Here is a 12,854-nt window from a genome sequence, read left to right on the forward strand (position 1 = left end):
ATGGCAAATTTCTGCTCTCTTCAAAGCAAGTCTGTGCAGTCCGTATATTAAGTGGGCATTACATAAATATCTACGCATGCAGATATTGTAATTACTAAGTGATGACCTCACTTGCATTGGGCAGCATTCTGTGTGGTGTCTGGTACACAGAAAGCACTTGATAACTTTCTTTCTTTTTTTTTTTTTTAAAGATTTTATTTATTTATTTATTTGAGAGAGAGAATGAGATAGAGAGCATGAGAGGGGGGAGGGTCAGAGAGAGAGGCAGACTCCCTGCTGAGCAGGAAGCCCGACGTGGGACTCGATCCCGGGTCTCCAGGATCATGACCTGAGCCGAAGGCAGTCGCTTAACCAACTGAGCCACCCAGGTGCCCCAAGCACTTGATAACTTTCCACCATTATTATTATTAGTCTCAGCTTTGCAGCTTGAACTATCATGCTGATTCTGTATAGCAAATGCCTGGCACACAGTGCTGAAGACAAAGAAGGAACGTGAACACTCCCATGCATTTGTATATTATTTTCCTATTTATAAGCAGCAGTGATGCTGTATTTAGAGGGTATTTCCCAGCTAAACAGCCAGAAAACCCATGGAAGAGACATTGATTGTTTGTGATTATGCATGCATCCCCCTCCCAGATTCTCATATTTCTGCAGTTATGCAGGGCCATGGGAGTAATTCTGGTATGAGCTATAAATAAAAGTGCGCATGGCACTTCCTGCCAGAGCATATGAGTTGGTGCATAATCCTCCAGCTCTGTCCCTTCAACAACCATAATGAACCAATGACTAAGGAGCCCACAGGGACCAGACAGAGAACTACAAGGCAGTGAAGTTCCATTAATCTGGTCCCTGAGTGACTGTGTGGAGCAGAGTTCCCCATCAATTTGCAGCAAGTATTGATATAAACAAGAAATCAACTTCTGTTGTTGAATTAAGCCAATGAGATGATGGAGTTAATTTGTTACCTCAGCATAACCTAACCTATCCTAACTATTGAAAGCCTTCTACAGATTGTATTTCTAATGACTCAAGGATATTCTGCATCCATGTGCCTAGTAATATAACCTGTTTCCTCCAAGGGCTTGTTTGTTTCCTTCCAGGTGGGCCAGAGTTTCACAGACATGCCAGGCTTCCTGGTACCCTGTCCTCCAGTGAGGCTATGTGTGGGTCTTACGTGTGTCCTGTCCCTTTGGAACACAGGTAGGTCCACTCAGATTTCAAAAAGTGCCTGTTCTATATGATGAGTTTGGGTTTTCATTAGGCTTTGGAGAATGGCAGCAGCCAATGTCTCAGGCCAGAATCCTAAATGACTTTGATCAAAATGGCAATGATGAATTCCCCATTTCTGGTTTTATCCTCTGACTTTGTGAACTTGAGTCCCATTTCTGCAACAGAATTATATTCACATCCACTGTTACAACTCTTGTCCAAACCTCTGTCTTCTCTTTTCTGGGCCACTAAGAGAGCTTTCGAAATCAGCCCCTGCTTCTCCTCTTGCCTCTCCATGACCTATTCTCCCCTCACCAGCCTGGGTGATCTCCCAGGCTTCTCCCTCATTCCACCTACCCCAAATTATGCAGTGACTTCCTACTTCTCTTTGGATACTATCCCAAGTCCTTCACATGCTATACAAGACCCTGTCCACCTTGCCATCACCATTTCCTACAAATACATTTTGCTACCCTGCCTCCTCGATTCTTTGTGCTGTATCACTGTTGGCCTTTGCTCAGTTCTTTAAAGTAATAATTATGCCCACCTCAGCCCCTGGGCACATACTCTCATCTACACTCTGAATACCCCCTCAGCCAGTTACACCCTATTCACATACTGTTCATGTTCCAGATCTCAGCCACACATCACCTCCCAGAAAGCTTTCAGACCACTGAGATGAATCAGGCTCCCTGTTACACACCCTAAAAGTGCCCTTCAAAGTATTCAACATCGTTTGCAATAATATCCTGAGTCTTCTTTTCCTTCATGTCTGCCTTCCTGACTAGACTGTAAGCTCCATAAGGATGGAATCTATGCCCACTTGTTCATCATAGTATCCCCAGCACCTAACACACTCATGCTTATTAAAGTCCAGCTACCAAACAACACTGTCAGTCATTAGTGTTGTTACAGTTGATCAATAAATATTCAGTGACTAAATTGAATGAACAAACTACATGTGGGATTTTGAGCAAGACATGTCACCATTTCAGATCATAATTTTCTCATCTTTAAAAAGAGTATTTTGAAATATTTTATGATGTCAAATTTGGGTTATAATTCTCTGATGAATGCTCTCTTATTTTAGTGTCTGCTGTTAAAGGAGAAGCCAAGAAGGAAAAGGTCATGACCCTCCTTCCCACAACAGGTAAAGGGGCAGGTGCTCCTGCCCAGCTCATTCTGTCTTGGACAAACTCTTCGGCTTCTCTCGGTCTCACTTTTTCTTTTTTTTTTTTTTAATTTAATTTTATTATATTATGTTCGTCACCATACAATGCATCATTAGTTTTTGATGTAGTGATCCACGATCCATTGTTTTCGTATAACACCCAGAGCTCCATGCAGTATGTGCCCTCCTTAATACCCATCACCGGGCTAACCAATCCCCCCAGCCCCCTCCCCTCTAAAACCCTCAGTTTGTTTCTCAGAGTCCATAGGCTCTCATGGTTCATCTCTCCCTCCGATTTCGCCCCCTTCATTTTTCCCTTCCTTCTCCTAATGTTGCGTCTATAGCTCAAGCTCTGTCATAGGAATAGTTCCTGGGAGTTGCTCTTGCTTTATGGTTCATGGCACACCTGGATTCTCATGATCTTATTAAATCCACAAAGATCATGATATTCTGTGAACCATGGAAGATTTCATAATGGGAGGTATTGTCATGTGCCATCATCACCTTTGCAATAATTTCATCTTTCTTTGTCTTTTCTTTTTACTTCTTGATGTTATGAAATTGGCTATACAGCAAGACAGTGAATGCATTGTAACATAAGGAACACGTAGGATGCAGGGGCCTGGTTGCTTTTCCTAACTTGTTGGTAAACAAGCAGGATAATGGGGGGTGGGTTGGGGAGATTACTCTTCATTTTTAAATGTTTTTTAATAGAGGGAGCACATGAGACAGAGAGCGAGCAGTGGGGAGAGGCAGAGGGAGAGAGAAAGAGAATCTTTAGCAGGCTCCAAGACCAGCACAGAGCCCAACGTGAAGCCCAACACAGGGCTCGATCTCACACCCCCAAGATCATGACCTGAGCTGAAATCAGGAGTTGGATGCTCAACCGACTGAGCCACCCGGCACCCCTAATTTTTATTTATTTTTAATTAGTACACTCATGCGGTTCAAAATGCAAAAGGTACAAAAGTGTATAAGGTTAAAATGGTCCCCAGCCAAACTCTTCCCTTCCCCAGAGGACAATAGTTGTACCAATTTCTTGTGTATAAGCAGTGTAATTTTCTTTTTTAAAAAATAGATTTTATTTATTTATTCATGAGAGAGAGAGAGGCAGAGGCAGAGGGAGAAGCAGGCTCCCCGCAGAGCAAGAAGCCCGATCTGGGACTGGATCTCAGGACCCCAGGATCACGACCCAAGAGGAAGGCAGACACTTAACTGACTGAGCCACCCAGGCGTCTCTAAGCAGCGTAATTTTCAATCAATATTCAATCAATATTTCCCCTATTTGAGCCTTTTTCCTCCTCTTTAAATGGGAAAAATTTCTGTTCCACAGGTAATCATAAAGGATGAAAGGTGATTAAAATAGTAAGCATGAAAAAGTATGAAAAGTAGCAACACCTTCTATCTTATACTACTATGGTGGTCTTTTTATACAAAAAGAGACCAATAGTTTTATATTCTCCGTCTGGCAATTTATTTGAAAACTGCTTCTGTATGGCATCCCATTCAGAAATTTCTGCTTCAGAGCTGTTCGGTTCACACTTCAAATACAGTTAGCAAAATCCACCCACAGGTTTGCAATTATAAAAAGGACTGGTGGAAATGATGTTTCCTTGGTGGAAGGAAGGGTGTCCAAAGATAGTTCTTGGTTAAGAAAATTGCACAGGGCCCACCAACCTGGTTTCACAGGCTCAGGAATCCTGCAAGCCCCATAGCCTAGAGCACCCCTGTAGCCTGGAGCTCGGGAGCCCACATGACCCCAATCCCTCACCTGCACGGAGGTCTCTCCTTCCTGGCCTGGTCACAGGCGAAGTCAGTGTCCACCACAAATGTCACTGGGGATACATCATGTAGACCGCTCAGGTGGAGGGCCACTCAGAGCACCAGATGGGAGAGCAAGCTGGATGCCAACTTTGGGCCTGCCTGATGGCAAACGTCTGTCTCAGAGTTCCTGCTGTGGTCACATAACCCACCTCCTCCAGTAACCATGTGTCGGGAAGGAGAACCACAGACCCCACCTACCTCTGATCCCAAAGCTCCAGTATTTAACCAAGAAGTATACCTGCTGGAAGGTCAAACTGGCTTAAGCAGACAGAAGTTAACTGGATCGAAGTTCCCACAAGCTGCTTGAAAAGCCGGGAACACCCTAAACATCCATCCACAGATGAATGGATAAAGAAAATGTGGTACATACATATTATGAAATACCATTCAGCCTTAAAAAGGAAGATAATTGGGATACCTAGGTGGCTCAGTCGGTTAAGCATCTGCCTTCAGCTCAGGTCATGATCTCAGGGTCCTGGGATCAAGTCCCGCATCGGGCTCCCTGCTCAGTGGGGAGCCTGCTTCTCCCTCTGCTTGCCGCTCCCCCTGCTTGTGCTCTCTCTCTCTCTGACAAAATAAATAAATAAAATCTAAAAAAAAAGGAAGATAATCTTGCCATACACAAGGCATGAATGGAGCTGGAGGACATTAAGCTGAGTGCAACAAGCCAGCCACAGAAGGATGAATACTACATGACACCACTTCTAGGACATATCCAAAATAGTCAAACTCTTAGAAGCAGAGAGTAGAAAGGTGGTTACCAAGGACTCCGGGGAGGGGAAACAGGGCCACCAGCTAGATATGGGATGTAGGTACATCACTTCGCTTTCCGGGGCCTTAATTTCCTCACCCTTCTAAGGGAATGCTGGACAAGGTGACTTGGAAGGCTGTTACAAATTGTGAGGCTGTGCTTTCACAATCCTATTTCATTCATGAGAACTTTTATTTCAGTGTCTGGAAACAGAGACGTTAAAAAGGAAAAAGAGGCTCCTGTCCTCGGTGTGGCAGGTAACTAGGCCAGCCTTGACTCCTGACTTGCTTTGGAACTCTGGAACACATTTTTCAGCCTGTCTCTGCCTTGGTTTTTCCATCTGTCAAATGGACACCTGGTACCCTGGTATGTAACAGGAAACAGAACCATGGCAACGAGAATAGCAACAAATGCAGGATGCTCATAATGCCACCTAGTCCAAAACAGCTGAGCTTTCTGTCACCTCCGCTGGGAGACCCTCCCCTCCCCGCCAGACCAGGCCAAGCGCCCTGACAGAGGAGCTCAAGCATCCCGCCGTGCCCCGTCTACCACGCCTCACGTGCAGCTACACGTGCGGGTCCTTTCTCCTGCCCAAGGCACAGACTGTAAGCCCCACAGAGGTGGAGACTTGCCCCTTTCCTTCGACCTCTTTAGACCCAACACCCAGCATGATTGCTTGGCCCTCAGTGAGTGTTTGTTGAATGAATAAAGACTGAATGTATGCTTTAAGCATTTCAAGATTTCCCATGACGTTTTCTTTGATAGCACGACCCCACTGAGTGAGCAGGTGACCTGATATTTCCGAACAGCCACTGCTCTGCAGCTTTTAGGAAGCAGGTCCTGGGCTCTCTTGTTCAGGCAAGTTTCTTGTCCACTCTGAGTCTCGGTTTCCTGATCCGGTAAAGGGATGGGATAGATTAGACACCCTGCCTGGTGATCTAAACCCGCCTGTTTATTAAAGTGTTGATTTCTAGGCCAAGGTCAGTCCAAGGAGACTACAGTGTCAGGAGAGGATTCTTCCTTTTCATAGGCCCAGTGATTCTGACCTTCACTAGCCCAAGGCCACTGCATAGAGACCCCCAGGGTTTCTCCAGCAACTTGAGGCTGGGGTTGCAGGTTCCTGTGTCTCCCCTGAAGCCTTTTCTCTCCCCAGCTCCTGGCCTTGGAGAAGAGAGGAGGGGAAAAAGGGTGGCTTTTCTGGATACCACAGGTGAGTCCCCTCCTCCCTTAGGGCCCTGTGGGTGGCCCCAGCTGCCAAAGGAGCTCCCCCACTTCTCCAGACCCCCACTCTCAGTCCCCACAACCCAGTGTAGCATCTCACCAGTCTTCAGATTGTGTGATGCACAGAACTCTCTGAGCGTTAAGTAAGCGTTGAAAAAGACCATGTTAGTAAAAATGTAAAGAGGAGCATTAACCACTATTTCTACCTGTCAACTGCTGTGCTGGATGTTCAGGGAATAGCTAGGAGATGGGGGGATTTTAACCTAGCAGGGTCTCTCCACTCGGCTACCTGCTACCAATATCTGGGAGAGTGATTGATTGGTTGATTGATTTTGGTGGGGACGTCTGGGCCACATCCCAGACGTATTCAACCTGAATCTGTGAGAATGGAGCCCAAGCATCAGAATTGCAGAATTTTATTTTATTTACTTTTTTTAAAGATTTTTATTTATTCATTTGAGACACAGAGATACAGAGAGAGAGAAAGAGCACGAGGAGGGGGAGAGGCAGAGGGAGAGGGAGAAGCAGGCTCCCTGCTGAGCCAGGAGCCTGATGTGGGGCTCGATCCCAGGACCCTGGGATCGTGACCTGAGCCGAAGGCAGACGCTTAACCATCTGGGCCACCCAGGCGCCCCCAGAATTGCAGAATTTTAAAAAACCTTTTTCCTAGGGATGCCATTGCCCAGTGAGGGCATTGTCTGTTAGATGATGTAGTCATTTCCAAATGCAGTGCTGTTGAGGACTTGTGCCTTGGGCTTCCCATTGTACGTGAACATTTCCCACCCATCCCTACTGTCTCCAAACGCAGAGATAAATTATTCACTAAGTAAGTGTTCCTGTCCTTCACGTGGACTTCTTTTATCTAACTTGTCATGATGTATGCCATCGGCTGTCACCTCCTGAGCGCAGGCACTGCCTTTTATCTTTGAATTCCTTGCGCCCAGCTGTGGGTATGAGTTCAGTAAATGTCCAAAGAGGAAGCATGTCTGCCTCAATGTCAGAAACAGGGAACTTCCGTTGTGAGAAAAGCCTGCCAGTGACATTATCCGCGAATCTTTTCCAGAGCTGCCTGCAAGGTCGGTCGATCTGTCTGCCCTGAACCTGACAGAGCTGGTGAATGGAATGCTGAATAGAGCTTATTTAAAAGGTACCTTTTTTTTTTTTAATTTAAATTCAATTAGCCAACTTACAGTACATCATTAGTTTCAGGTGTAGTGTTCAATAAATTATCAGTTGGGTATAACACCCAGTGCTCATCATATCACGTGCCCTCCTTAATGCCCCTCACCCAGTTACTCCATCCCCCCGCCCACCTCCCCTCCAGCAACCCTCAGTTTGTAAAAAGCACAATCCAGGCCCACGTCTGCCTTGTACCTGCTTCACTTCTGCAACATGGGCAAGACAGGGCACTTCTCTGCGCCCCAGCTTCTCCGTGTTCAGATGGAGAATGCAGTGTCCTGCCTGACACCTGATGAGATTGAAAATATCCAAATGAAGTCAGAGGCTCACCAGCATCTGGAGAGCAAGCTGCATTCCAGACATGACCTATGTGCAGGCATTTCTGGTCACAACTACACTGTGGGAGAATTGTCAGGGCTTAGGGACAGATCAGGAAATAGTCAAGTGACATGTACGTATGCAGTTTTTGGTTTGCTTTTAAGTGATTTTATGTATTATTTCCAATGTGTGCTATTGTATTATTTGTTTTTGTTATTTATTTTTATTATTTGTTCATTGTATTTTTAATTTCTATTATCTGTTTATTAATTGATGGTATTATGATTGTCAGGAGGCATTTGTCTGATGGCTTCTTTTATTTTAATATCTTTGGCAGATACCAAGTTCTTCTCCTTGCTAAGCATCACTTCCTACAGCTCCTTTGCCTTCCACAAGTTTTCTGTGGCCATTTACAACAGTAAGTGCTGCCCGGCTCTTCTTGGCGGTGGTGATGATGACGGGTGGGCCGGCAGGGCCAGGCTTGGTGTCAGGACCGCCCTGTGGATCGTTGTCTCTTCACAGTTTCCAACCTGAAGACTGTGGACACCACCAGATTCCCCACCCGGTACTGCTACTGTCTGAACAACAGGACCAGTGACTTATCAGGTAGGTGGAGCTACCCGCCAGGCTTGCGGCCTTCCTGATTTTGCTTGTCCCCTTTCAGGTAAGTTTGACTCGATTTTTTTTCTCCTTAGAGTGAAATAAGAAAAGACGGTGGTACCTATAATGCTTAGCTGTGTACGCATTCACTGTCACAGAAAGTTCTGTTCTTGGTTTTTATCTTAGACAAATAGTTATGTCTGAACAAAGGGGCAAGAACAAAATGTTCATGCAGCGTTATTTTAACAGAAAACTCTGAGAACAAGGTAAATACCCATCATTAGGAAAATGGTTAAATAGTCTAAACTTTGGGAAGCAGGCAGAGGCCATGCATAAATGAATGGATGTGGCCAGATTGGGCCCATGTCTGGAAACATTTCCATGCCATTATTAATTAGAAAAGCAGAGTTACAAAATAATGTGTAGAATACACTGTCATTGGTGAAGAGATACATCTCTGGACACATGTAGGTGTTTACCTCTGAAAGAAGATCATGATGCGTGCTTTGCAGTACACGAGGGTATCCCCGGATCTTATTGTCAATGCTAGGATACTCCTGTATTACTTTTATAGTTAAAAATTAAAAGAGAATCCTGAAAAGTAAAACTGAACGTTAGTATCTCACCACTAATCCTCCCATTCAGTGGTTCTTAACTGAGAACATACCATTAGCCAAACTCTCTTCTAAGTGTGGGGGTACCACACTGGGCAAAGTGGATACACACACTCTGCTCTCTTGGACTAGATTCTATAGGAAGGGACAGAGAGTCAAAAATGCCTGGTATGTTGGCTACTAACACGACCGTGAGAACAATAAAGCAGGGGAAAGGGTGAGGAGGGAAGTGGGGGCAGGTACAGCTGCTGTATATAGTGGGGGTCAGGGAAGTCTTCTCTAATGAGGCAGGAAGTGGAGAGACAGCCCTGTGGTACCCAGGGACAGAGTGTTCCAGACAAAAGCCCAGGCAGCAGGGTAAGGATGAGAGAGGCCGGCATGGCTAGAGCAGGTGAGCCAGGGCAGATGGCATGGGAAATGAGCTCAGAGCTGGGGGAGCAAAGCAGGGAGGGTGTTGAGGATCAAGTAGAAGTTTATAGTCCACAGCAAGGATTTTGATTTTCACAATGAATAAGAAGGAAGCCAAGGTGATTGTCCACACAGAGGAGTGATATGATCTAACTTACATTTTAAGAGGATCTCTTTGGCTTTTCATAAAAAAAAAAAGGGATTGTAAGAGAAGTAAGGCCTGAAAGTGGAAAAGCCTCCTGGTCTTTTTCTCATTTGACCCAACCTTAAAAATATTTTCCAGGCTGCAAACTGCAAACACTTGTAGTGACTACATAACCTGTAAAAGTCGGCATTTTCTTAGCCATATACTGTTGACTTTTGGGTGGATTCTAAGTTTTTCTTAACATAAAAAAATCCCGTATTGGACATCTTGGTGCATAAAACTTTTTCCCCTTTTCCAGATTACTCTCAAAGGATAGATTCCTTGAAGTGGAATTTCTGGAACAAATATTGTGAACATTTTAAAGAGAGTAATTAGTAATGTTGAATGAGTACTGTGTGCCAGGCCCTGCAGCAAGTACCTCACAGCCATTATCTTGTTTAACCGGCCCTTCAAATCTTCTCAACAAATTACCCGAGGGAGGACAAATGTTGTCCATTACCACAGTTTCCTCAGCCTCTCATTAGCCCCTGCTGGGGGCCCAGTTTAGTGTGGGCACTGTGTCCCTGCCCTGATTGTAAAAAGTGGAGTCACATCTGCAGGGAAAGAGTTTCTAATTCCCCTCGGTGAGCCAAAGCATATTTCCACACCCTTGAAACGATTATTTGAAGAGTTGATCCATAGGTCGTCACCACTGATAAAATTGCACGCTGCTCCTCCGGTAGGCCACAGGAATTTTTTTATGAGGTTTCCAATGGACCCATCACAATGTGCTGGTGTCCACTCCCCTCAGATCATTGCCATGAGAGGCTCAATGCAGGCTAGCATCTTGCCATTGCTCGGTCCCTGGGGGAAGATGTCTCTGTGGGTACTCTTCAGACCTGGATCATTTTCACTTGAATATTCTCAACTCTGACTTAAAGCCCCCCTTGTGAGGGTGTATTTGCATATTTTTTCTTTTTCTGAATGAAAATAGCTTAATTTTTCTTGATTCTAAAAAATAACGTATTACAATGTCAAAATGCCATACAACAGGGACAGTATAATAAAAAATACCTGAAATCCCAACATCCATAGGTAATCACATCACCCAAGGCAGTCTAAGCCACCTCTCTAATCTACCCACCTAAGCCATCTGTCAACTAGTTATCTAACCTACCTGTCTACCATCCCACCTACCCCATCCATCTGCCCATCTATCTACCCATCCCAGTCTGTATTCTCTATATTATTTAAAATACAAACCAGGCTATTATGACAAAGGACCCCAAAATAAGGTGCCTGGCAGAGGGTGGAAGGTAATAGTTTTCGTATGTGACCATCTTGGTAAACATACCAGGGCTGCTCTAGTTGACGGTTTAGGGAGCCCAGGCTCATTCTAGGCTGTTGTTCTGCCTCCCATAATGCATTGCCCTTGTTCTCATAATCCAGGATGATTTGCCATCTCATCTGCATTCCAGCCACATGGAAGAGGAGAAAGGAACTGATGATATTCCCATTCACTATATAAACACAGTCTGGAAACCTTCCACATGGCTTCTTCTCACACTTTATCACCCAGAATTTAGTCATATGGCTGCACCCAACTGCAAATAGGCTCAAAAATGTAATTTTATGTTAAACCACCATATGCCCAACTGAAATTTCATGTTCTCTTATTAAAGGAAGGTGGCAGAAGAGTTATTGAGAGACAGGCAGCCATATCTACCACCTTTTCCATACAGCCTCACAATCCACCTTTAAACTAATCAGTACATCTTAAAAGCCATTCTAGCCCAGTGAATATAAATATGTCTCATCCTTCATATGAATTCATAGTATTCGTTGAAAGAATGTACCATAATATATTTAATTTGTCTCTTCTTGATGGAACCTTAGTTTATCCCCAGTGTTGTTATAATTATAAACAATGCTATGATGAATACCTGTGTATTTAGAGTACTTGGAGTACTTGCCTAATTACGCTGTAGGATACAGTCCTTGAAATGGAATTGTCTGACAGGGAAACAATTTTGTGGTGATTCAAATTGCTAAAATTTCCTCTAAGACATCTTGCATAAGTTTACACTTCTACCGATAATGTTGGAGAGCACATGTTTTTCCACACCCTTGCGAACACAAAATACTACGACACATTCTTAAATCATTACCAGTTGGATAGGCAAAAAGGCTTTTTCCCCCTATTTTCTATGTATATATACAAGTAGTCAGAAATCACTCATCTATAGGTATTGCTGGTAAATTAGATTCAAATTTTCATCAAAACAAAGAATGTCTCTGAGATAATGATAGCTGGTTCTCTTCCAAGCCTCATAGAGAGATTGTAAAAGCCATTCTGAAGGGAGAGTTCACACAGTGTGTTGAGTAAGACGTTGCTTGAGCAGCAGTGGGAACATTGGGAAGAGTGGGAGCTTTCGCCCATTGTAGACCTCAGTTCAAATTCAAGCTCCACCACACCCTCTGGGACCTTGGGAAAGTTCCATCATCTCTCAGAAACTTGGGCACAACCTGGACTCCATCTTGGTGTCCTGACTCCAGAGCCACGGTGTTGGCTTCTGTGAGGTGTTAGTAGCAGATTGCGGTTTACTGGTCTGCTTACGAGTCTCTCTCCCACTAATCTCAGCTTCTGCTGGGCAGAGATGGTGTCTCACACAACCCTTCAGTACCGAGCAGGTGTCTGGTGCCCTGCAAACACTCAGTGAATGTTTATTAGATAAATGAACTAATGAACAAAAAAGACATTTGAGAAGTAGGAAGAAAATAGATGGAAGAAATAATGAAATAATACCCTTCCTCAGTTTCCACAGTGTGACCAAGGACAGACTGGTCTAAATAGACATGGAAAGGAGGACACCCAAGCTGACGTCACTTCTGCATGGCCAGGTGTCTCCATCTGCTTTGGTGTTCTACCACGCCTCTCCTCCCAGAGGTTGACCATGTGTCCGCGCAGTATGATAAAATCGCACCATGGCTCTGGTTCACGTTGAGTGGCGTCCACCTCCTGTTGACCTCACATGCTGAACATTCCCTTGGTTGTCCCATGACATTTTCCTGCCTCTCTGGGCTCTGCATTTCCAGTCCTCTGTGTTCTATATTTTCAAATCAGCTTGCCCCCCACCCGAGCTCATAATCCCATTGAGTAAAAGAAGTGTTTTTACAAAGCACAAAAGGAGATTATCCAGATGACACCAGAAGCTTCTTCTTACTGTTTGGGGCTCCTAGAATTCATATCCTTGTTCTGTAAGCCAAAAACCTGTTGGATCCTGGAAAACCATGAATGAACAGCAGAGGAGGTAGCGGCAGTTTGCCTGGAGGTACATTGGGAACTTTCCTTGGTCAATGGTGTCCACCATGTCAAGCAATGGCCCTTATTCAGACTCTGCTCAGAGGGAGAGTTCACAAAGATTTGATAGC

General features: G+C 44.6%; 1 protein-coding gene across 1 annotated transcript in view; it reads left to right on the plus strand.

Moving 5' to 3' along the window:
• Window positions 1–1,124: 1,124 nt before the first annotated feature.
• Window positions 1,125–12,854, plus strand: part of HHLA1 (HHLA1 neighbor of OC90) — a 33,378-nt gene continuing 21,648 nt past the window's right edge. The window contains exons 1-6 of the mRNA XM_045895574.1: window positions 1,125–1,203; window positions 2,303–2,362; window positions 6,112–6,168; window positions 7,243–7,326; window positions 8,014–8,094; window positions 8,199–8,282. Of these exons, the coding sequence (XP_045751530.1) occupies window positions 1,125–1,203; window positions 2,303–2,362; window positions 6,112–6,168; window positions 7,243–7,326; window positions 8,014–8,094; window positions 8,199–8,282 (445 nt within the window). The remainder of the gene's footprint in view (window positions 1,204–2,302; window positions 2,363–6,111; window positions 6,169–7,242; window positions 7,327–8,013; window positions 8,095–8,198; window positions 8,283–12,854) is intronic.

This window comes from Mirounga angustirostris, unplaced genomic scaffold (assembly GCF_029215605.1).
Source record: "Mirounga angustirostris isolate CCGP_5_RB_7025 unplaced genomic scaffold, mMirAng1.0.hap1 SCAF_4, whole genome shotgun sequence".
Lineage (NCBI taxonomy): Eukaryota > Metazoa > Chordata > Mammalia > Carnivora > Phocidae > Mirounga > Mirounga angustirostris.